General features: G+C 41.3%; 1 protein-coding gene across 4 annotated transcripts in view; it reads right to left on the bottom strand.

Moving 5' to 3' along the window:
- Window positions 1-26,738, bottom strand: part of SMAD1 (SMAD family member 1) — a 57,839-nt gene that overhangs the window by 13,444 nt on the left and 17,657 nt on the right. For all 4 annotated transcript variants that reach the window (XM_086747153.1, XM_086747155.1, XM_086747154.1 and 1 more), the window contains one exon: window positions 12,731-13,354. In XM_086747153.1, the coding sequence (XP_086603279.1) occupies window positions 12,731-13,130 (400 nt within the window). In that variant the 5' untranslated portion in view covers window positions 13,131-13,354. The remainder of the gene's footprint in view (window positions 1-12,730; window positions 13,355-26,738) is intronic.

Raw genomic sequence — 26,738 nt, 5'->3', positions numbered from 1 at the left:
ATGCAGTTTGTTTTGCTGCTCTTGTGATCCTGCTAATCATGTAACGCCTGTAACCCAAAACCTTGCTAATAAGGACAGATATTTTTTTTTCTGAAGACAATAATAATATGCCTTGAACTCAGCCTAGTCCCAACAGTTGTAGTTTTATTTTTAACCTGGACTATGTTCTTAAAAGTTAGTATTAAAACAGTTATTAACTCTTCACATCAGTTTACAAAATGTGCAATTCAAACAAAATTACGTAGTTCAAAAAAACCAACTGCGCAGCAATTGAACTCCAACTATATGCTACTACGGGGTCAGAGAAACACACATCAGAAACTACTTGTCTCACTATACTCACAAAGCCTCCTCACCAGCAGGAAACAAAGGTCTCTTTTTGACTGAGAATATGAACATGATACCAGATACACTAAGACAAAAGAATCAGCTCTTTTTCCCAGTGCCTTAGCTTCTATCTTTGAACACCTCACAGCAAAGTCCAAGCTACTCAAAGGATTAAAAGCTCGTTTTGTTATTGATTGAGATTTTTGGGTGATGGGGAGGGAAAAGAAGAGGGAACAGCAAGGACATGGAGATTGTGCACAAAGTAGTGGAAATGAAATAAAAAAAAAAAAAGCTATTCCTCTCCACATCCATCCCCCTTCACCTCCATTTCCCAGCTCCATGGCTGTACAGGACTGGAAGAAACTCCCCTGGACAGCCGGCCTTGAAGGGAGGGTGCCAAAAAAACCTGCAAAAGCAAGCCAGGCTACTACCCTCTCCTCGAGACTCCTGCCCTGTCTCCAATACCTGGTAGGAACACAGAAGAGGAACAGAAGCATGCATACATGACAAGCCTATACAGATATAACTATCACTCAGATTAAGAAAGGTGTTTCAGAGACAGCTGCTTCACCAAAAGGCTGAATGACAAACTAATTGGAAAAACAAAACAAAAACAAAACAAACAAAACAACCAAACACAACAAAAAACCAAAACAAAAAACAAACCAACCAAACAAAAAACAACAACCAAAAAAACCACATTTTCTTGCCAAGTCAAACAGGTTCTTCCAAGACACTGGGGCATCTTTATTCTTCCAGCGCTCTGCTTATACAGAGGCATTCAGATAGTTATGTGAGTGTCCTGGAGTTCGAGAGTACCAAAACACAACTTCATGCATAGATCAGGCCTGAGGTCTAGGTCCATGTTTAAGACTGATTCAAAAGGATGCCACACACAAAACTCTCTCTATTCTAAAGCAAGTCATAGATTAACTAGGGAGGCGGGGAGGCAGATTTCCCTTGCTCTTTTTTTTTTTTTGCATACGCCTAAAAGAGAGATTAAGCCACTGGATTTTTGCCTGCCAGTGGCACTAATGCATGAAAAGTTTAAGCCCAGAAATCTTCACTGAACATACACTGAACTCCCTTCGCCCTCTAATGAAATTAATGCTGGCTGTTACAGTCAGAAGTAGGTTTTAAAGATTTAATCTGATGTCTCACTTTCTCAGAGCAGCTCCATTGAGATTCCAACAGATATCAAATATTTGAGGCAGATGTCACCCCTAAGTAGATTTGTTTATATGTGAAAATTTTAACCAATTCCACTTTATAAGGAATAGATGAAGTTCCTAGTTATGGCATTTTCTGAAATGAAACACATCCACCTGCCATTCTGAGGAAGCTCTCAATTGTAAAACACCCCAGGAGAAGCTGCATCTCCCTCGGCTGTGCAGACTGTCCCTTGCTTCTACTGCAGTCACTCTCACACATCTCTGGAAAAAGTCATTAAAAAAAAAAAGTTACTCAACGTTCAGGTGGACATCATAAATCCTCTCATTCACAACGTGGTAGATGTCAAACCCAATCTCTCTGAATATGATATATAATATCTCTCAGAATTAAGTTTGTTCTGTTAAACCTAGCAGTTCTTTTGCAGTGAGGTCAAGCACTATTTAACCGTCAGAGTCAACATTTGCTGGGCTAATAAATTACCAGTGAAAAAAGTAACAATGAGATCATGTGTTAAAAAGTATTTTCCCTTTCCTGTCTTTAAGATTCTTCCTTACTTTTCTGAGCATTAAAAACACAGCTTTCCTATCTCTTCCTTTCCTACGGATGAAGGTCAAATCATTAACTTTTCTGAAGTTAATTTGTGCAGAAAGTACATCACCTGCCTTTCCCATCCCCTACCTCACATTAAACAATGACACACATGACATCACAGGAAGCCACACGATTTATAGCATTTTAAAATAGCATGAGAACAGGATATTTTCTGTACATTTTCTGTAATTAAAATAAAGTGGTGCCAGATTTTCCCAAGGTATATACACGTTTTCTCCTGTTGGGCAGAACCACTGTTGAAGTTCAGAAGGACTCAAAATAAGAACAAAGCTCCTCTTCCCATCTCTCTGTCATGCAAACCTACACATCCTGTCAACCTTCAACCTCAAATGACTGAATGCCAACTTCTTCAAAATACACATGGAAAATGGGGAAGAAGGGGAAAGAATACAACTGATATTGATACAGCACAAATAGCCTCAAAAATACTACTGCAGAATTTACCTTGAGTGCTGCCCCTAATTCACATCCTCCCTAAATACACACAGTCTTAAATGAGGAGGAAGAAGCCCTGAAAGGCCACGTCAGGTTGGACAGAGGCTACAGTGCTCCAATTACTCCAGCTGCAGGCCAGTCACTCTCTGCCATAACCTGATCTCTTTGCAGCTCAGACTTATTTTTCAGGCTAGCTGCTCCCACCGGAGTCACAGAGGAGTTAATCTGAATGCTGCTCACTCAGGAACGAAGACAAGAGCAGGGATCAAGCCCTTGGCAAGTATAGAAGGATGCCAGGATTTCAGAACGTAAAGGGGGACACCTCTCACCCCTGTGCAAGGCGCTGAGCTTCTGTCAGAAGCCATACGGAATAACAAATTACTGAGGCTCTGTACAGCAGGGGAGGAGGCTGATCTCTGTTGCAGCTGCCAGCTCCAGGAAGAGGTATAATTGAAGGGGAGAAAGCATGAGAGAGTTATTCCGTGCTAAGCCAGCACACCTGTTGCTATAAAATAATGAAGCAATGCACATCTTTGCTGTGCAGATCTCCTCAGGACACTGCTTTAACAGTTTGCAGACAGAACTTCTCCCTTCCTCTTTACTTTCTTCATCAGAAGGGAACATACATACAAAAAAAATATAAGATTTTTTTTTAATTATCATTGTTTCTATTCAGTAGGGATGCATATATTTAAAGGAAACATACTATTAAATACACTGTTGTCTTGAAAAGCTACTGGAAGAGATTTGCAAATTCAACTTCATTAATATGGTTAAAACCAGTTAGTGGAATAGGACCACAAATCATCTGACAGCTTGATTTCTGCACTTACTCAAATACCAGATTAAAAGCTTTTATGGGCTACACCACAGCTAAATTTTGCTCCGAGATTTTGTGTGGATGTGGACCTGTAGTTGAGAGTTAATATATGACTACTAGCAGTAATGCTACTACAGTAATGGTTGAAGAAGAAGATAAACCACCTGGAAGCCAGACCCTGTATCTGTCAAGACAGCCTGGGAATCGGGTAGCTTGTTTTTACTATGCAAATAATACCCAAAGTATGCCCGCACCAAACAAGTGGAGCTGTATTAAAGAAATTACAGCTACAGAGCAATTTCACCCACAGGGCTATTTCATCTAAGAGCCAAGAACGAAAAAAAATATAGAAGATAGACCAAAGACAACCCGGCTGTTCAGATAAGTGTTCCAACTAACTACACCAAGAAAGAAATGCTTTTATGAAAATGTAATGGTGGCCTTTGAAGAAAGCTACTGATCTCTACTCTTCGTATCTCCAGCACGTCATTCTGTTCTTCAGAAAACGAACAGGTGTGCAGTGCTAGAGTAAAGATTTCCTTGGCTTTCTTTTTTTTGTTCTGTTTTCACATTCCAGAGATAATGATTTTAACAAATATAGAAAGTCTCCAATTTATGAATATAACTTTTTTTTTTAAGTTTCTCTACTAAAAAAAAAAAAGCAAACCCCTAATCCAATCCAAAGGACCTGATGTACTTTCCAAGAAGCATATGCAGATAAGCTACAGTTATCTTACACAAGCCCCGATGACAGCTAGTTTCCCTCAAGGGCTCATTTTTTTTGTCTATCCCTCCTTGCATGTTACATGACAATTTGGGTAGGAGCTCTCTTTCCATATCTGGAAATTGAAAGACCAAGTAATGAAATACAACAAGGGGCCACATATAAGCAACCAGACTTTGATCATCTTTCCTTGCCAAAGTAGATTCTGCCTCTTCTGTGAGCTTTATAAAATACAAAAAGATAAAAATAAAGGAAAAGAACAACTGCTGCTGCACTGTCTCCTCTTAAAAAAAAACATGACAGCTTGGTCACTGTATGTTCTGTAGCAGGGTTTGTACAGGCTTATACCACAACAGGGCCCTCAGCCCTAATGAAGACCTGAGGGCACTATCATTAGACAGTGCACTTTAATTTCCAAGCATCATATAGCTGTATTTTCATATAAATTTATGCAAAGCCACTTATGTTTTACCAGAAAAATAGAACTGCGGGTTGGGAAGGAGGGAAATCCTCACGCAACAGTTCATGCTGTCTGGAAATGGGTATGAAAACATGAGGCAGGGGGAGGAACTTGCAGCTTGTACTCCACACTCTACATAAAAAATCCTGCAAAGATGAAGTTGTAAGAAAAACAAAAAGTTAGAAGAAGGAAAAAAAAAAAAAAAAAAAAAAACCCAATTTGTTAAACTAACAAATTTCAACCCTCCTAAAGACTCCTAGCTTCACTTCCTGAGGTTGGCTGTGGCATCCTGGTGAGCAGTCCAGTCCCACAGTGGGAACAGAGCAGGTATCAGTGTATGCTCAGCTGAACGTGCTTCGTTTTGCTTGCTGTCTGTAGCTCTAGAGTCACTGAAGCACGCTGACTGAAAGGTCTTGCCAAGATCTCTCTTGCAAATAATAAAATACCAAGTAGAAAGCAAAGTTTTAATGTCATTAGGTTTTCCTGTGTTGCCTAAAACAAGACCTGGCAAAATTGAATATTCTTTGACCAGAGGACAAGTTCTCACATAGAAAGACACTTACATGTCTATACTTAGGATAGAGTTTACTCTTGGCTAAAAAAAAAAATAAAATTAATAAAAAATTAATAGTGTTGTGGCAAAAGCAATCTCTGAGGATCTAGCTACTTTATGCTGTTCCAATACCACCTGGCTGAAGCAAGGCTGTGCTATTGGCTGTGGTAGCGCAGCTTTGCTTCACTGTTTTCTCAAAAGCAGAAATGCCAGCCTTTTAGACTTTTGCTCCAAACCTATGTTCTAGTAATTGCAAGTGAAAATGCTCAATAATAGCTATTCAGGAGCCTGTTTTGGGCAACAGACGGAGAAACATGCCAGACTTTTTACTCCAGGAGAAAGCTGAGAGCTGTCCTGCATTCTCAACTCTTAATTCTATTTTGCAGTTTCAGTAGACCCCATGGCTTGATTGTCATTTTACATAGTTACAACAGAAGTCTGTATTTAAAAAAAGAAAAGGCAAAAAAAAAAAGCGGGGGGGGGCAAAACAGTTGTTGCTTTACTGACTTTACTTTTACATCAGACATCTGGTCTAAATGCATTTGGCAAGTAATATTAGTACATTTCCTGCATTACAATATTCAGCGAACATTAGATTTTATTTGCGGATGCTCTGATAAGCTAACATTTTTATTAAACTGACATTTGTAAAGGCCAATTTCAGAATTTAGTACTAATTGTATGCACATTAGTGAAGGAGTTCTTGTAAGCGGATTTGAGGGAGAAGCAGTCCTGATTCAGGAGGAAGTTACAGTGTGATAGTGTGTATTAACTCAGACAGTTACACAGACCAGAGTTCAAATTACCTGTACGAAAGCCACAGTCGCCATCCTACTGAGGAAGGTTAAAACTTGGAAGTCTGGTTTTTTAAGTCAGAAGAAACATCTGAATCTGGTTATTTGAAAGAAGAGGGGTGGGACGACACAAACAGATCCTTCTTGACAACTTTAATCCCTTTATTGCAGCTCATTTTTCTGACACGTGGTGAGCTTAGACAAGGAAAACTCTGCTTTAGACCATTCCCTCCTTTCTGCCTCCCTATTTCAATTCCTCTACCCCAGGTGGGTTCTCGTGGGGAATTTTAGAACTGAATTCTGCAAAACTGAAATGAAGAAAGTTTTATACTACTTGCCAAGCAAACTGACAGTTGCTTGCTATTTTGGGGAGCCATCCTATAATTGTGCCCACCTGTTGTAGCTATTTTTAAAGTTACGCCCAACAGCAGCGTTACACAGCAATAGGGCAAAACTCGGCAACGACACTCTCTGCTCCCTCAGCCCCAGCCTACAGAGATACAGAAATCCTGCTATGAAAATCAGGCAGGAACAAGGATTTTTCTAACTTGGTCTTACATATTAACTCCAAAGGGACACACTGGTTTTCCCCTCCCTTATGTCGCCCTGTTCTCCCAGATGCTGGGCAGTGGGAGGCATCAAGCAAGCCTTGGGACCCCAAAACACCCAGCCAGGCAAGCTCGTGGTCCCAAAGGGAGTCACTGCTTACTCCCAGCTTTTCTCTCCCAGCTCTAAATTTGGTCTGGAGAGACTCACAGCACCTGCCACTATGACGGTCGCAGGAGCTGCGTTTGAACCCTGCCGCTTGCTGAAAGCGGCATCAGCCATCCGACAGGCAACTCGCTGCAACAGGCTGCATCAGGATTGATGCACCAGGAGAAGATGCTGTGAGCAGGTTTTAAAGGATCGTCTTAATTTACGCTGTCTAGAAACAGTTTGGGAATATTAATTTTATATGTAGTGATCCTAGGCCAGCTGAGTGCAGGGGTCAAGACAGGGATGACTAACTGACTCATTTCATTTTTCTGTAAAGTACCTAGAGAGAGGTCACAAGCATGACTAGACCAATATACACAACTAACACATCTGTGTTAGTTCAAATGGCATTAAAAAGCTCCTCTAAACATGTCTCATTTTTCTTTCACGGAGGACCAGAGCTGCAGCACTGCACAGGGGAGCATTCAAGGAGCATTTACTTCCAGGATTGTGTCAGTCTAAACCTGCCTTATCCAGGACTTCCACCATTTCAAGTTTCTTTCTGCACCCTTGCAGTAGGTGTGCAGCCTTATGGAGACTGACTCAGAGCAAACAGCAGAGGAGATCAAAGACAAATAAAACAATCAGGTTAAAGTCACAGGCAAGGAGTCCACGCTGGGAGCAAAAACAGCACGACACACCTACCAGTCTCCTCAGAGCCTGGGGATCTGGCCTGTTCTTTCGGCAAAGAGCAGCTGTACATTTAGGTAAAATGTTTCTTGCCAAAAACAAGCTTGCTGAAGCAGACATCCACTTTGAACTCACAATTATAACAGAAAGGAACATCATGATCTTTAGGCAAAATTGAAAATTCAACAGTTCTGACAGTGTACTTGTCTGTGTCACAAAAAAGCAACCACTGCTCATCCATCCCCTGATTTGGGGGGAACACGGGCACCATCAGCTTCATAAAAGCTCCTTGGTAGAGCAGACTGCAGCCAGCTCTCCAAAGCGAAGCTTAACAGAGGAAAATCCTCCAGCCTTTATCATCCACACTCTATTGGTAATTGCAAATAACCTGAACCAGTGTAGTTATTTTCTGACTCCAAGGGGCTGTGCTAACGGGCTGACCCACACAACTACAATTTTTCACAGAACAGATCGGCTGCTTCTGGACTGACTGGTTGTAGAACCCTCTGGCATTGCATGCTTCAAGCACAGCAAAGCATCAGTAAGCACCTCTAGAAATTAGTATCAAAAAGTTAACAACTGCATTTCCCAAGGCAGGTTTAAGCTCATCGAGACCAACGAAGAGTAGGTTTCTCCCAAGCCTGACCCCTGAGGAGGTATCAGCAGATTCTGGACACTCAGGAGACAGCATTCACTTGCAGGGCGAGGGGCAGCCATTTACATAAACACTCTGTACCTTCAACCACTTCCATACATGAAGCATAAAAGTGAAGTTAATTCCTCTTTTGCCTCCTTTGTAACATGTTATAAATTCAAATCCTCTTTAACTTAGCAGGCTGATGAGCAAGGACAGTTAGTAGAGGCAAACCAACACAATTCTGCATCAAATGGAACCGAGAGCTAGTGTTCACTGGTACTTTAAGAAAATGAAATATTCAGTTTCTTCATCTTCCTTCCTTCCCTTTAGCTAAGGCAAAAGAACTGAACCTCCTCCCCTAAAGCCACATTAGAGGTGTGATTTACTTTTTTTTTTTTTAATAATAGCAGTGTCAATTTAAGCACCTCTTCAGCCTCCCTGCTCCCTATCCCATTCCTTTTGTTTTGCTGTTAGAGCAAATAGGATCTAGGCTTAAAAACATATATTCTCCCCCCCCCCCGCCCCCCGGCAAATTCTGGATGACATCTTTCACCTGATCCCCTTGACATAACTGAGGACACAGGCGAGCAACAGAGGCTGTATCTCCACAGAAACCAAAGTAATGAAAGAAGGGAAGGAAGTGTCTCGGGAGACCCTTCCAAACGTAATTTCACATTCTCCAGCAAGTCATTTGTGGCATTTTCAGAGAGAGATAAGGAACATCATGTTTGCTTTTTCCTCACAGCCTCTACATATGCTCTAATTATTTCTCAAGTCTTGATCATACTTAAGGATAGCCCCAAATCAGGTATGAGCCTGATTTCCAGATATCTCTAAACCAGAAAAATAAAACTGAGGAGAAAAAGGCAGATTCAGCCAAGTAAGCACACCAGTTCAGCTGAGCATGCCAGTTTTTAAAAAGGCATCAAATTCAGACCTTGCCCTCCTTAATTAAAAGCTTTGCTTTGCCTTGCTAAGGGAGAAATTTGACAGCCATTAACTACCCTGCACCAGAAATAATTCTGCACACAACAGACGTAAGAAATAGCAGCAGTGAGCTACTGTAACTCATCTAAAGAAGATAGTTCTTCCTGGCAGTTGAGTACAAGGTTGTACTCCCATACTCAGCAACAAAACAGCCTCTACTTTCTCCTCTCATTTCCCACCACCTCCACTCCTTCCCACATGTTGTTCGCAGGGCTGTGTTGGTACAGATGTTCCGGCAGCCACGCCATGAGCCCTGGTGCTGCTCTGATCAACCTGGAAGATAACACAGCAGGAGAGGGAAAAAGTGACCGTGATCTGGTTCAGCACAAGGCCACACAAACAGCTGTGCTGGCACACCACAGCGAGCAGGAGCTGTTTATGCACCCTGCCACAGATGACAGCCTCCGCTGCCTGGGGGCCAGGTTGCTGATACCAGGCTGACCCCGTGTCACACAGTCATAGAATCATAGGATGGTTAGAGTTGGAAGGGACCTTCAAAGGTCATCTAGTCCAACCCCCCTGCAGTCGCAGGAAGGCCACTCTTCCTCACCTCCACGCTGCCTTGCCCCCTCCTGACTCCACAGCGACTGAACTGAGGGCACCAAACTTGCCAGGCTAACTGTGCCAAGAAGTAGTTTTCTGTATGTTCAGTTTTCTTGACCAACTCGCTGCAGGATCAGATGGGTACCCATGCCTGCACAGAGCCTCTAGGTCAGGTTTACCACCACATCACACCCACATGCCTGCCAGATGCCACGTACAGGCAGCAGCACAGTCTGCGCTCAGGGACACCTGGGAGGATCCCTGTTTGAGACTGCTGATAGTTTTCCACCTCCTCTTGACTGTTTACAACCGGTTGCTATCTGGCCTGGCTAACAGAAAAATCTCATTTGGATTCAGGTGTAGCTCTGTAGCTGGCAGACACACCACAGCGTGTCAACTCTCATGTTTTCCAAGCTTATAACTTCAAGCTAAACAGCAAGGATGGAATAAGGTACCAAGGTAGAAAATCCATGCATCCATCTGGCACTGTGAAAACTGAGACTCATTCATAGCACTAATTTCCCAACACAGAGCATTACCTGATTTTACATATTTGAGGATTTACCGCTAATCCTTTCCTCAAAACTTACACAACACTGAAACAAGTCACAGAACAACCAGCAGAAGAGTGAACATACAGATGCCATCCCACTCACACACCATATGCTTCAGCTCTCTGGTAACTGGATATGCACAAAGCAGTTACAGACCACACTGTTGAGGAGAGCCAGAATTTCATGATGTACCTTGCAAACAAAATGCGCGTCATACACAATCTGAGTTTCCAATTTTGTTTTGTCAAGAGAAAGTACATTTCTAACCCTCCTGGCCGTGATGATAGCCTTGGAAACACAAACCTTGATATCTCCTTCACAGACTGTTGGAAACAGTGACTCATACACAAATTCCCACTACCCATTAGTCTCAAAGCGTAAGCACTTACGCAGCAATAATGGTGTTTTAACGTCCTGGCAAAAATGGGAAAAACTGGTTAGCAGAATTCAGGAGTGACTGTCAGGAAATGAAGATAAAGACAATGCTTGGAGGACAGCAAGAACAAGGAAGGGACAGGAAAAAAAGAAGTCATAATTATGAAGCACAGCTCTCCAATACAATCGGGAGTTCAGCTACCACCCGTTTCCAAAAGCCACGTTTTTCCCCATGCATCTCCATGCAATATCACTCAAAACAACAGCAGATATGCGGCTGACTAAATACAAACCCCTCCTCCTTCACGTACCCAGGCAGAGACCTCAGTAAAAGCACACGGGGGTTCAACCCCACTCTCGCACTTGGCAAGCTGCTAGAAGTTCAAGACGTAACGTCAGCATCCATATAACTTTGTACCTCCAGAACCTGATTTAACAGAGCATCTCAGCAGAAGTGAATGCTAGATCCTGGTCAGCAGCTACCTCTTGTGAAAGACCAAACGCTTCTGTCAGCCACGTCAAACTGACCACAGCTCTAATGTCCGCAAGAAAACTGCCCAGCTGCCTATTAAGCAGTTGACCGAGAATATCTAGTTTTTCCTGAAGGGTACTCTCTGGAAAAAAAGGGGTTTTTTTTTCCCCAGAAAAAATTCTGTAGCTACATGAATGTAGAGATTTTTGTCTCATCCAAAACAATTAAAGAGTAACCCAGAATTCAGACTTACAGTTAAGAAATTTTTATTCCATTTCCCAAATACAAAATTCATAAGATAACTCAACACCCAAACCCCAGCTTTCCAACCACTTAAACTACTTAGCAGCACTCAGCTGAAATGTACGTTTTAGTTAGACATCTTTGGAAAGTTTTATTCTATTTTTATCTTGCATATCTCATTGTACTGACAGTACATTTACAAATATCTATTTTAAAATATGACATAAATGGTCCAAATGATAATGTTCTCAAACTCAGTAATTGTTTCCAAGATTAAAGCAAAATGAGTTAGAACATGTCGTTTGACATTACAGTAACAGTAAGAGCCCAACTGTTGCTCAATCTGATGGAAACAGATCTCTTTCAGGAATCTTAATTTTCAGTATTTTGGAATACTGAATGCAAGCAACTAGTGCAGACATACGCAGACAGCTAGCAGTACAAGGACATGACTTTTACTATCACACTTCTGCTAAACATGGAATTGTTCAGAATGTTAACATTTTTTATTTTATTTTTTTTAAGAACTGTTTTTCCATTGCAGAGTTCCTTTGTTCAAGCTTCTGCTGCATAAATACATACATGGGTATTACCTCTGCCATTCACATGATTTCCAAGTTAATACTAACACACCAAAGGGAAATATTTAACATTTAGATATGCGCTATGTGTTGTGGATGCAAGACAAATGCAATTTCCATCCACAGAAAAACAATCTTTCAACAATCTGATTTCCACTGTAGTTCTTAAGCTGTCCATGCCACTCTGCTCAGATGACTTCACAGTTTATGACATGCCCAACACAGATGGACTTCCCAAATTCAATCAGGGAAGTCCACTCACACCTGCAGTGAATTTGTGCACATGTCCCTGTACAATCTCGCAAGTAGCTAGAAAGTAGTGTAGATACATCCAAGCATATTTCATCTCAGTCCCAGGAAGTATTCCCGGCAACAAGCTTGCATAAGTAAAATTAAGCAGAGATTTATCAAAAAGAGGTCTTTGAAGAAGAGACAGAGAGAATGGGTTGCGCCTTAAAAAAAAGAAGTAGGTTAAGTGGGTAACAGGTAAGGAAACTGTGCTTACAGAATAGCTGACAGTAAAACTTCACATACAACCAAATATTGCTGTCAAATGCTGTCAATTGCTTTAAGTTGAGGGGATTATATTCTGTGGGATGAAGAAACAAGTGACAGAAGTGAAATAATAATTTGGAAATAATAATAATACCATGACCACAGTATGTCAGAATAGTTTTCATGAAGACTGCAATAATCCTGTACATTAGCTTGCAATGTTTCATACAGATTCACTCACCTGCACAGTTCAGTAAAAAACAGAATAATTGATGGATAGTGGTCACCAACAAAACCAGGTGATACCAGGCTGAGCAGCTTGAGGCACATACAAAGACTATGCCTCTGTAAGGTGATAAAACATTTACACAAGTGAAGCATTGGCCATGTGAAAGGGAGAACTGCTAACTAATGCTTACATACAGATAGATTGCAGAGGAAGAATCTGACATGTGCAAACAGCCACTTCTGCTTATTTAAGCTGATGACTCACATGATTAATTGCCATACCTTGCATTGTTCAGATAAGGTGTAAAGGTACAAACAAGGAAGAACCTACCAGGACTCTCTACCCGCTTGTAGTGGTAGGGATTGATGCAAACCTCCTTCTGCTTTGAACCAAAGGGAAACTCACAACATTCCAGTGGTTTCAGTTCGTGATGGCTCTGCAGGTCAGGCCAGCGCCACACTCTACAGTAAATTACATGTGGTAGCCCTTTCCGGTGCGAAACCTGAAGCCTGCCATCCAAGGAACGAGGAATTGTCACACAGTTGCTGGGCTGACCAGGACAGCTTAATGCTTTTTCCAGCTCCTCCATAGCACCTTTTTTCTTCTTCAGTTTTTTCACTAATGCATCAACAGCTTTCTCTGCCCATTTTTCTTCTTCATCCCCCTGCTTCCAACCCAGCAGCCTTTTCACTGCTGGGCTGGTGAAGGAGAATAAACTTGTCACGTTCATGGTGACCCCACTGTGGCAATACCACAGAACCAAGCAGAAGAGACTGTCCTGTTCTTCCGCCACTACCAGGGTACAGCAGATTGTGTCAGTAGTCAAAAGCAGCCTGTATCAAATAATTCTGGTCCTTTCTCCTTTTCAGTCCTCCAGTTCCAGGAAGGCAGCGCAGACATCCCCCCTTGATGGATGCGACCTTCTCATTACTCCAAACCCTTCCGGCCAAGAACCTGCAAGAGAATATCAGAGGGAGAGGAAAAAAAGGATTTTACTTTTTAAATTAACATACAGCAATTAAAAACATCCCCTGTAACTCGCAAGAGTGGTGTGATCAAAAACCAGCCAACAACAAAAAAAAACCAAAGTGCTGACAGTTTCCAGAACTGGACTCAAGGCGCATCTGATGAAGACTTTTAAGCAGGGCCTGCTACTGAACCCTGTATATCCCTCTTCCCGAAACAGCCCTGAATAAATGAGGTGATCACCCTGGAAAATAATGACACAGCATAAACAAAATCAAAATAAGTTTGGGACAGGGTGTTAGCGGGAGGAGAAGACAAGGGGTAGAGGTAGGTGGTAGGACAATTCCCATCAGCTCAGTTTCCTCATTCAATTTGCTGTGTGGCCTCAGTGATTTTTGTGCCACACAGCAAGGGGTTCAGCAACTGCATTTGCCAGCTTCAAACAATACTTCTGCTCAGTGCCCAAGCATGACCTCAGTTAGTACAGTGAGTAGCTTGATAGAAAAAAGCCAAAACACAAAACACGGCTGTATTCACACACATACTCCACAAAAGGGCAAGGGTCCTATGTCAGAGATGTAGTTCATATTAAATCTAGCCTAAAGAGTCCCTCAAATTTAATCTTTCACTATTAAGTGTGAAAGGTGCTCCTCTCTGCCTATCAGCTGTTGTAACCTTAAGCACCAAAATGTCCCAAGGAACTAGTGCAAGATCACCAGAGCTTTTTAAATTTTATTTTAGAGAGCAGCTGGAAGCAATATGCTCCAACAGCATTGTGCTACCCAGCCCTTTCCAAACTGCAGCTCAAAAAAACCCACTGCACTAGACTTGTGCATGCCACAATCCGAAACAAAACCAGCTCAGCTTCACCTCCAACTTACTTTGGGGAACAAACCAAAAAAAGAAAGGAAACTAGAAAGATCCTTGCCCTCACTCATCTCACATGCGAAAGAAAACTCCATCTCTCCACCCCACCAAAAAGCCCTCACAGCTCATACACAGACTCTGAGGGAAAGGTACCACGAACTTACTTCACCGATCACATCCTGACCCTTCCCGTTGTGATGCCTGCCTGTTGTACTCAAGGACACATTGAAGGAGTAGGAAGGAGGAGGAAGCCCTGATAAGAGGATTTTAGACAGCACAGTGGTCCTCCGGTTGGGAGATATGGAACAGGGATGAAGCGATGGGTGAAGTCGGGGAGGAACTCCAAAGACAAAGACGACTCTGCTGTGAGCAGCAACTTTTGTACTTGCCTGGACTGGGAGAAGGTAAAAGGCTCTGCCGGGGAAGCAGGAGACACTCTGCACTGGCAAGGACGGGAAAGCGAGACACAGCACTAAACTACTTATTTTCAAACAGAGCATGAAGACAGACAGGAAACGTATCCTGGACTGGATACTGACAGGTTGCAGAGGAAGGGGGAAGGGGAAAAGGATATGAATGTTTTTCTTGCCATCAGAAAGAGTCAAAAATCCCCAAAACAGCCGACAATCTATACACACACGAAATGGACAATGTCAGCCCACACATGTCAGGGTTTCACAGTCATACCAAGACAAGATTGCAGATCTTAAAATTGTAAATGCTATGCCACCCCTTGTCTATCATGCATTGTAATGGTTTCATATTGTACTCCTATACTGGAAGTACTTTAAGCTGAAAACCATCCACTTGATTCAAATTAATTTGTCACTAAAATAATTATCTAATTGCAAAGGTTCAGTTTTATTAGGCTGAATGCATAAACTACATTTATGTGAATAATGATTACAGACTAAGACACAGCCCATGTCTACCTGCGCTTCATACTGGCGCTTCCCATTCCTTTTATGCCAAGAATTGTATTTGAAATAATAATGTCAACACAATGGAAGATTTGCATGAGCCTGGGGCAAATTTAAGAATTTATTTTGTTACCTGAGCACGTGCTATACTGTTAAGTGAAACTCCATTACTGTCACTGACTGTACCCCATGTATACTTTATCCTTACACGCACTGTAAAGTGCTCTATTAAAGTGCTGTGCTACTTTAAGAACCATATTACCAGGACTCCAGCACATGTGCTTCAAATGTGTTTTTAAGTAACAGTTATTGGCAACTCATGTATAGTCTATATCTCAATCAATATTCTAAGTATCTTTTTTCTGTATCATTCAAACAAAGATACAAGTTCCACACACAAAAGTTACAAGTTCCAGTGCTATACCACCAAGTAATCAAGTTAAGCTTTCTAATTCACATCCATTCAAATTAAACAAAAAATATTTAAAAGCCTTGAGTTGAAGTTCTACGATAAAAGAAAGTACAGTCTCCCGATCCAAACTTCTTTCAACATTGATAATGAACACAGACATGGTTTTACCTAGGCTTGACCCATTTCCACTAAGCTACTTTAAAGATAAGTGACCAACCTACTTGCTATGACGGGGAAAAAAAAAAAAAAAAAAAAAAAAAAAAAAAAAAAAAAAAGAAAAAGTAAAAGTCCCACCTATAAGTCCCACCTATAAAGACTGTAGGTTTATACCACAGTCTGAAAATACAACCCTGACATGAACTAGTACAGAAGCTCTGCGAAGACTAAGATACCATTCAGATGTAGCCCCAAGTAGTCAGGCTATAGGAACAGGATTTCCAAAGCTTTTGGATCAAATCCTGCAACATACACGTCCCGCTCTCCCAGTCACACACTCCAAAATATACTTCACCATCATAATCAAAGGTATTATCTTAACACCTGGCACGTCTGTACCAACAACTGCAACAAGAAGTAGGCTGGGAGCAGGAACAGCAGGATTAGGTACCATACTTGCAGATATGCTTGGAAGCAATGCAGCGCGGCAGGACCCAGCCAGCCACCAGCCTCCAGCCCAGGGACTGCTGCTGAAATCCCGCCTGCCTGAACAAAGTCTAAGCACACTCCAAGCCCTGAACAAGCCACAGGATAAAGTAAAGGGGAAACCCACAGGCTGCTGTACATTACTCACATTAATCTTAAAAAAAAAAAAAAAAAAAAAAAAAAAAAGGCAGTGTAGGTGGAGTTTTTAATTTCCAAGAAGCAGAGAGTGCGTCCGCGGCGCTGAGACCTTGCCAGTACATTCCGTTTCCCCTTCTGCCACTCTTGGTTTTTACAGTGCATCATTTCCTGTATTACTTTTGCACAAAGTGGTCTTATCAGCTGGAAGTGCAAAATAAAGATTAAACCACAAGTCAGCAGATGACACAGTCCATGTCTTTCTTCCCCAAATACACGTGCCCTTCTGGGAAAGCGGGAGTTAGTATTTCCAGAAGCTGAGTGACCACCAGCCCTTGAAGGGTATGTTTATTCACAAAGTACAGGTGAAATAGAAACTTAGGCCAACAACAGGACACTCTCCAGAATGCAGCCTGGAATCAGTTCAAAGGAAATTGAGTTGCTACCCACTTATCAGCCACCCTTTACACATGAAAACCCATACACTTTTTATTATGCATTCTGTCTGCTGATGGATGAGTTGAAATCAACAAACTACTTTAAATCCCAATGCTGCTTTTATTTGTCTTCCTTCACTGCTGCTGTCTTTTGTGTAATCTTTGGACTAATATACAAACCTACATGCAGTTTGCAAGAAGCACCTAAGAAAAAAAAAAAAGTGAGCATTATATATATAGCTGTTTAGCCAGCCTTGTATTTAAACAAACTTAATTAGTCAAAATATCTAAGAGTGAAGTTCTATCTTTCTAGCCCTCAAAGAAGAGATATTTTTACTGTCAGCAACACTAAGCAGAGAGTAAAATATTCAGTGAGAGTGTTTTCAAATTCCCACAGGAGAACCCATAGGAAACTGTCCCACTTTGCATAAATGACTGTTTTTTGGTGGGTGGAGAAAGGGTTAGGACAATTAAGCTATCTTCTTCTGGGTGAGAGAAGTGAAACAACTCCTAGCCCAAGTTTCAGGCAAACAAGAAGCTCTAACTCTTCTACTAATTTCATTATTTGTATTGCAGGCTCAGCAATGCAGGCAAAAAGGATCCTATTAAATATTTTTAACATACGCTTGGCATAGTTAAGACATAAAAAGGGGCAGGACCACAGTGAAGGGAATCTATGTAACTGTTAATGGATAAAACTGTCTAGTCTTTGACTACATTTTAAAAATTCAATTTATCTTATTTTATACAATGTACCTCCTCACAGTGTCCATTACTTATTGACAATATAAAGAAATAACAAACAGAGAGATTCTAATTTGGTTCTTTAGAAATATGTAATAATTTACCTTTTTCTGAAAGACACATCTTTTCAGCAGCTCAGGTACTCAGTACCATATTTAGATCTTTTTTTTAAAAAAAAAAGAAAAAAGATCAGATTTTGGCACAGAAGCCAGGGAGCTGTCACTTTATTCCTGCAAGAACTATTTCCATGTATTACTAAAAGCATGCAGTCTAAGTAGCTGTAATGCTAGAATGTGTTACAACAGATTGTGCATTAACTTCCTCTGGCTCCCTATTCTTGGAGCAAGCAGAAAAAAGTTTTGATTTCTTTCTTCAAGTAATGCCACTTGTAAAACAAAAAGTCTAGAGTCTTCTGCTGAATTATTCTGTTTTTAATCAAAGAGTTTTTTCTTTGCACCTTCTTATGGTAGGGGATCTTCATCATCTTGGAAAAATGCATGGAAACCCAGTAGAAGCCTCAGTGGCGTTACAATACACATGCCAAAAGAAAGTTTAATTTCAAAGTGTTGTAGGACTCATTAGAGAGTTTATATAGAACCTGAGTTGGCTTCCCTTATATTTCTGAAAAGGATAAGAAAAAAAAAATTAACTCTTTTATTATGTCTTCTTGGCATGGTAAAAAGAATTCAAGAAAACACTTAAATATGTAATCCTGTGTTAATTTGATACGTATCATATTGTTCTAGGAAAGAGGAGCACACTGGTGTTGAAAATACTTCAGTATACTTAATAGGAATAGGCAGCTTTTTTCCTGATCTCCGCATTAAACTCCCTTACTAAGACCCAGCAAGGGCAAGGAGCCTGTTCTGCAAAGAACCCTCTGTTTTGAATCCTGAGAGGCAGCCCAAAGCTTCTGGTCTGTGAAACCTCCTCCAGGACCACTGCTTATGCTTATGCTATTTGGCTGAAGGATTGCCCTTCCAAAAAAATCTCCCATGTATCATTGTTCAGCCCACAAAGAAAATCCTTTGAGATACCTACGTGCACCTTTTAGTTCAGCAGGTGGTGGACAGCAAGGGCGTCACATGAAGAGCAGGCACTGACTGCACCCCGGCTAATTTTAACAGAAGCCCATACAGTTTCTTGTACGGAATATCTAGCTGTTCTCAACAAGGCAGTAATATTTGCCTTTAGAAGAAGGACTAGCACAACTTCTAACTTAAATTTGATAAGCAAAATCAAATCCACAAGTTCTGCGTGTGACCTGAGAACCAAAGAGCAAATTCACTACTCACTCAAAATGAGACAGTAGGGCCAATGTATGCTTTACTGATGGAGGGGAAGAGGGGAACAGTGACCCGAACAAAACGCCCTCTGCTCAGTTCCCCCAGAGCATGAAGAAATAACCTTATACTATCAATATCTGTCAGCTCCTTCCCAATGCTCACCACAGTTCAAAACCAGTACACAGTGTCCAGCCAGTTTCTACAACGCACCACAGCTTTTCCTCCACTCGCCTACCCACTCAGCTTCTGGCAGACAAGGCACTGATCCTTGCCCTTGAAGTCTTGCTTATCACGACTACAAGAGTAAAACAATAGCAAATTCCTACAGGTTTTCCGGATTTGTACTCCAATTTCTCAAATTGAAGTTACTAGATTTGAAAGACTTACGGTAACTTTACCGTTGCTTCTCCAGGGAAAATACACAGTTTCCACACACATTAGAAATATAATTCTGTATTATAATCCAACTAAAAAGGCGTAAAAGTCTTTGTAAGCAAATACATAATTGTGAGAAAAGAATACAAAGGCGCTTTCCCAGTTTTAACAGATATGCATCAACAATTAAATTTGTCCTTTTTCTGATTAACAACACTTCTTCCCAATGCCTTTGAAACTGTTTTGACATATTAAAAACTCCACTCCTGAGAATAAATTTGAACACCACATCTTGCAAGAGAGTCTTATCTACACCTTCATTAAAGCACAGCTCCTCCCTGTTCACAAGAAACACTAACACATACAGCCTTTTAAATTATCACTAGATCCTCAAATCGTGCAGTTTTCACCAGAGTTGAGAAACAATGGTAAATTTCTACTTTGCACTGCTGAATTTTACTCATTCCTGTGTTCAGACGCACGTGAGACTCCACGAAGTCACAAATTGCCAGCTCCTCCTTTAATGCCTGCCACTCTCCTCACCATGCTGATTTGGCTTGCCAAGACTACAGAAAAAAAACCTAACGCTAAGTTTGCCAAGTTACTTGGTCAGGAAGCCGGCTAAGCCTGGTTCACACCAGGGCTAGTACAAACAAGCAGGACACATCAAAACTTACACTCACGTGTGGACAAATCCCTTCTGGTGTCGGCAAGCAATTGGACTGAATTGGATGTGTTATCAAAACGCAACTTAATATTTTGACTGAATCATCAAATTACAGTTCCTTCCTGACTTCAGTCAAAACTGGTATAGATGGGATTACAAAACTATAAACTTCACTACAATAACCTATAAGATGAATACAATGCTGTGAACCACAAAACTTCCCAGAATGGTGTTCATGAGTTATTTTTTTTTCCTAAACGCTATCAAAGAGGAGACTCTTCATTTTTCACACTAGCTCCAAGCTGAAGGCCTCTTAAAAAAAATCCTCAAATTAAGACCAAACATTCAAAAGAAAAACAAACATCCAAACAAACAGTTGTCAAAAGACAGAATGAATTACTAGCCATCATAACATCATTTCATTATGCATCTTTGGGGCAGGTTTATCCACTTAACTTGTGCTGTGGGGTATTTAAATTCCACACTTTGTCCCACCAGGCACTAGGAGCACTCCAGAGTACAGGAGCAGGCAAGGAGCTCAGTCAGCATCGTTAGATGACACAGGCCAAGTCCTGTAGACCAGTCTGGAGAACATGGGATATCCACAAAGATGCCCCGACTAGTCTAGCTATTAAAGTAAGCTGGAAATTCTTTTCTAAAAGGTCAAAAAGCTGGAGAAAAGCAGGGTTTTTTTTTTCCTTTCATCACAAAACTCCTGAATAACTCCCTTTTTCCACAAAGATCATTCCCTTTCCTGACTTTTTGAACTGTCTTTAGAAAACAGGTGTTGTTTACAACAATAACAAACACACATCTGTGTGGGTGTGTTAATATACACAAAGGCAGGATAACTGAAACCTCCTCCTATATTTAGATCTGTCTGGTCAGCTCTAATTGCATAATTTAATCAAAACCCTCTCCAACGGAAACACATCCATATTCATCACAGGCATCAAAGGAAACATCTTTACAAACTATATCCTTTTACAAACCAACACATGGTCCCACGCCACTTGTCCAATTGTTGAATTTCTCCTTTGGGAAGGGCATGGAATTTTATTTCTTTTTATCAGCTGAAAAAAGCATTTCCCTCCAATTCATCAGCACAGGGCGGGAGGAACTTCCTTCACAGGTGAGATGGGGAAATCTACTGACATGTCACTTTCAGGGATTTTTTTTTTTTTTTAAGTAGTTAAAACATATTTCCAGCATAAAAGAAAACGTTTAAAAACAAAAAGAAAAATGGCCATCACCACTCAGGCATCAACATCTTCGAGTAAAGTTCATAAAATGCAAAATGTGTTTTGTCTTTCACAGAACAGCACAGTCTAGCCCAGACTGCACGGATTCAGAAAGGGGTTCGTCAGCCCCAGCCAGAGCAGTGCTACTAGGCAGTATTTTTAAAAAGGGAACCCCACCAAATGCACTCCAGTTACGCTCAGCTTATGCAAGCCATTGCTCCTACAAATGATTCATTTTACCAAGAGCATGCACCAATACAGTTACATCAGCTGCATTAAACCACTTCTTAAGACTGTGACCCAGACCTCATTTATCAGATGAAGTAAAGATGTTAAATTACAGCTCAAGATCCCCAGCTTTAAAGCAGAATGTTTCACCAAACCAAGAGACAACAAAAACTGAGAGAGAAAAATTACTTATGCACTAATAAAAGTGTTATTAGGTCAAGCCTCAGCAAAGCAGAATAAACTGATGAAAATTAAACCAAAAAAAAGGAACATTGTTAAAAATAATAAATCTTTTCACAGATTAATCCTCTACCTACCATTTATATACTTCAAATAACAATAGCCTCTTCAGTTTGCCAATATTGAAGACACTTCAAAGCATGAGATGCACACTTTACTTTTTAAAAAAAGTATTCCTCTAGCTTTCCTCTTTTTTGCTTTATTTGCAAAAACTAAGGAGATATTTTTTGTCTTTAAATGACCTTTAAAACACCATATCTTCATCATGTCTTTAAAATGTCAAGTGGCAGAGTGAAAAATCTATGTTAAATTTTGTGAGGTGTTCTGCAATTCACAACTACCACCCAGGACAGAGGAAGCATTTAAAGATGACCCAGCTTTCCAAGCCAAGTTTATACACCTAGAAACAAACATCAAGATTTGCCAGATTTCCACTGTCCAATGAAAAATTGTTTAATTACAGCATGCCATTAGTGGCCTTCTGAAAACCAGGACTGGACTTCAGATGACATGAAACCCAGTCTGCTCTTGGTCCCTGGGATGGTGAGCAGCAGCTGCGCTGTAACATCGCAGCAGAAACTCCTTAGCAGTATCTAAGGATAGCCTTAGCCACCTGAATTCACCAGACCCTTTACAAATCGAAGGAGCCAAGATCACAGTCTTCAGAGATGCCCCTCCAGCTTCCACACAAGAAAATGAGACTCTTGAAAGATTATGATTTACAGGCAAATACAAATTTATAGGGAACCTCCCGAGATCAGGTCAAGGAAACTTTGGTTTCGCATTTAAGATACACCAGCAAACTCAGATCTTGGTTGATCAAGGCCTTTACTGGCATGGAGGGTATAAGTCTGAGCTTGCCTACACTAAAAACTTGAACTGCCTTCAACTACACCCCAATGTAATCCTAGAACAGGGTCAATTTCACCAATATCAAACACTATACTTGTGGAAGAATAAAGCTGCTGACACACAACTATGAAGGCATTTACATGGTCCCTTACCTTTACAAACATTTTCATCCAGACAATTACTCAGTGGAACCAAAGGTACAATTCTTGGTTCAACTGAAGACCAGGCATTAGGAGCAGGAGCTTTCCCCTGAACCAGTAGGCACAACTGGAAAAAAACAGCTATCGTACGTCATTGTGGTTGGAGACAACAACCTTCCAGATGACAGCTGTTTCACCAATGCAGTCTAAAGCTCCATTCTCAAGAGCGTTTTAATCCAAAGAAGTCTACTGACTGCAACTGAATTTGCTATCAGTGCGATTTTTTTCCTGCCATACCTAAGCCTCTAAAACCTTGTCAGCGGAAGGAGTACTGTCACAGAGAGTGCTGGGCTGCTGCTCAGGAGATATAACTCCTATTTCCTTTGGGCTTCTCCTGCTAACAAGTGAAGGACAAAATTCTTGAAAGCTACTGATTGAGACAGACACACATATTAGATAACGAAAGCCGGAGAGGTGACCACCAACACAAAACGTTTGCTGACAAGACAGGACCAAGCCAGCTCTGTGAGAACATATACTATTATGCCAATCAACACCCCCACACCATGGAGGAAGAGGGCACCACTGCCAGCTTGCACTGAGCAAGAACCAGGGACCACTGCAGGCAGGGGCCAGGGGGCAAAGGCACCGGGGTCGAGACCAGGGCACGAGCCAACGCTACCACACTCATGGCAGCCAATAAAAGTGCCTCCTAACTACTGCTGACAGAGAACAGCCAAGCACAGACCCAGAAGTCACAGACACTCCTTTGCCCTTCTAAAAGCATAAAACAAGGGCGCACTCACATGTGAGGAGTTAGAGAGATCCAAAAAAAACTGTGGGATGAGGCAAAAGCAGCTGTCACAGCTCTGTGCCAGAACATCTGCAGAATCTCACGTCAGACTGTTCTCTCATATTCCTGAGATCAAGGCTTTGGAGGGTTTTGTACAAAGGCTTCAACCCACAGATAGGAACTGATAGTTCATACAGCACTTGGGAACTGCATAGCTTGAAAGGAAGTGGGAGACATCCTCCTACATTGCTTACTGGGAATACGGAAGTTTTACAACATGAGAAAACGGCTGTAATCTACCTATCTGATCCCCTGGTTATCTGTAAGCTTTTTATGATTTTTGAAGCGGAATCAACCCACATAAAGAACTACTCCATATCCTTTCCTTATCTGCAAGCTTTTTTTATTAACAGAGCCTGTAAGATTCTGCATACGGAATAAAGGCAACTCATCATTCATTCCACCGTAATTTTCCAAGACCAGTTTAAAGTTTCAAAATGCAGGTTTGTAACCTTACAGCTGGGACACCAAAACACAGTATTTCCCAAACACCACATGCTCTGCAGGGTCAGCAGCAGGCTAGCTAAAACAGTCATAATGCTTCCCAAATTTTCCGCTGCTGCCTGCTACTGTCTGTCACAAGTCAGGGGATGCAAGAAGCTGGGCAAAGGTGTGATGGAAATCTGCCTACATTCAGAAATACAAGACTCCAGCCAAAGCAGCCTGCTGCCAGTGCTCCTAGTTCTCAAACTGCAAGAGATGCATCGGGTCTAACCATGAGCAAGAGTCATAACTGATAAGCTAGTGGGGAGAAGGGCAAAGGGAACAGTTACCCAGTAAATAGCCCTGCAGTGTTTATGCTAGTTATGGGAGGTGATGTTTTCTACACAGAAAAAAAAATTTCAAATAAGCCTGTAGCCAAGCCAGAGGGAAAAACAAATAAACAAAAAAAATTACAGTCGCGTTCCCAAGAGTCTGGATTGGATAGTTCCTTGGCATAGCAGAAGGCTTACAAGGGAACTCAGTAAGAACCTTGATGCAGCACTGCCACTAGGGAAGATATTTAAAGTTCATATTTTAAATTTGTAGAGAGAGTCTAATTCATTGAAGTTAAGAAATGTATTACAAAGATGCAATGTTTGAAGATGTTAAATAGCTATCGGTAACAAGAAAAAGTAAGGGTTTTAAACCCGTTTACCATATACACCGTTAAAACAAGTGCTTTCTAAATTTATTTTGAGAAAAGCGGATTGAAGTGACTCATGCAGTGGTGCAGAACCCAGGAAAGCTACAAGCAGTGCACTGGCTTACAGCACGTATCAGCCTCAGGTGCCTCAACTGTCTTCAGTAGCAGTGATTTCTGGTAACACCAGCCTGCTCTTACAAAAGAGATTTTAACAGATTTAATATTTATCTTTTCTCTAATTTATTGATAATGCCGCTAACAGTACCTTGTCTGCCAATTGTTTCAAGTTATTTCATCCTCTAAAGAAGAAAAGAAAGTTTCTACTACTAAGAAGTTAAACTTGGAGGACATTCTTTTCCCCATGAGGAAAAAACATTTGTCCTGTCTCATACAGAACATGCACTAGATGTGCTCTGCCTATACGGTTGCATTAAACTAGAAAAACACTTCTAATATAGCTTGCAGCTGATACTAGCAAAACAGCACTTGACCAGAAAAGCTTGTTTAAGTGTTCCTCCCCGTCCATCCTCTCTCACCCACCACAAAATACACTGTATCATTAATCATTGCCATGTTGCTGCCAATATAACTACACTGGGGGTTTTGTGACTGACGTAACTGTTGGCAGCCTAACCTCACCACGCTAATCACCAGCATAAGTATCTGGGAAAAAAAAACCTGTAAATTAGACCTTTCCTTGGCAAGCATATTGAGGAAGTCTTCATCTGGGAGTACTACGGCACTCATTTATAACCGGCTACCTCAGGCCAGCAAGGTCACAGGTCCACAAGCAGGCAGGCAGCTCTAACGGCTTCCTCCCACCCAAAGAGAAAAGGTTTCCCTTTACTCCCTTGTGCCAGCTTTGGTACTGAAACATAATTTTCCCTCTGCTTACAGTCTGTCAGCCAATTCACCTTCCTAAGCTGGCAAAAACAACAACAAATGTTCTGCAGAACAGCTGAATCAACTCAGAGCAGGATGAGCACCAAGGTCACCCAGCCAGCATACGCTAAGAAATCTGCGGCTGGGGTTGAGAGGAGCCACGCTGTTAAAGAGTCCTCTCCAGCTCGTGGATCTGCGACCCCTCTAATTTTTAATATCCAGGACAAAGACTAGCTAACACTCAGACATGAGTACTTCAGTCAATTTGCAAAATCTTGGCTCATCCCTGGAGCAATGAGCCCTAGCTGGCTCTGAATAACCAAGCGCTCTAGCAAGCACTTCAACCCCGCTCTGCTAGCACTGCCTGCTGCTCCAGGTAACCAGACAGCAAACGTCAGAAAACAGAAGAGTGGTTTCATGTACACCTATCCAAAAATACCACACTCTACACAGTTTTACACTGACAGTATTTATAAAATATTTCCCAGATGAAATCTAATATGACATATTACAGAAACTATTATTACGTTATCTTAAGTTTTTAAGCTAATAAAGACAAAGACTTTTCCTTTGGCTACTACATTCAAATTGAAGTAGTTAACACTGACACGAGCTACCACGGACAATAAAGAGCCCGTTATTAAGTATGCCAGACTGTAGAGCCAGCAGTGGGCAAAAATGCAGAACAGGAAACTCTAATAGCAGATGGTAACCTGTATGTAAGTCAGGTTTTCTGAGATATTCAGCAAGGTCAAAACTCACATTTTTCAAATTAGCATAGTTTATCACTGCATTCACCAGGTAATTAGCTGAACAGAGATGAAGACATAACCAACGTCTGGTTTATCTATGTTCTCAGTGATAAAAAGGCAGAAGTGAGTGACGACAAGAGGAAAGACCAAGAGACTGTGTGAAAGGAGATGAAACTCTGGTCCTGAACATTGGAGATTTATGGTGAGACCTCAGTAAAGCCACTCGAATTAAGTCTGTCTTGCTCATCTCCCTCTTCCCTCTCCGTGCAGGGAAGCACACACTTTAGATGTGTCTGACATTCCTGAGAGACTATGCATTTGAAATTAAACCAAATGTAATCACATTATGCATTTAATCCCTCAAGCCATCACGTACTTGTTGTCAAGTCTGTGAGAAGGTCTAGGTAAATTTGCCCTTTGGACACAACCCTGGGCAACCTCGGTGACCACGCTTGAGCATACGGTTCGGACCAGATGACCTCCAGAGGTCCCTTCCAACCTCAGCCATCCTGTGATTCTGTAAAGTTCTCAAAACAACCACTTGCTAATCATTTGAAAACAAGAATTTGGTCC

The sequence above is a fragment of the Chlamydotis macqueenii genome, chromosome 4 (genome assembly GCF_036417535.1).
Source record: "Chlamydotis macqueenii isolate bChlMac1 chromosome 4, bChlMac1.mat, whole genome shotgun sequence".
NCBI lineage: Eukaryota > Metazoa > Chordata > Aves > Otidiformes > Otididae > Chlamydotis > Chlamydotis macqueenii.
Note: the sequence above shows the minus strand (reverse complement) of the source record. Positions and strands in the feature narration are given on the sequence as shown.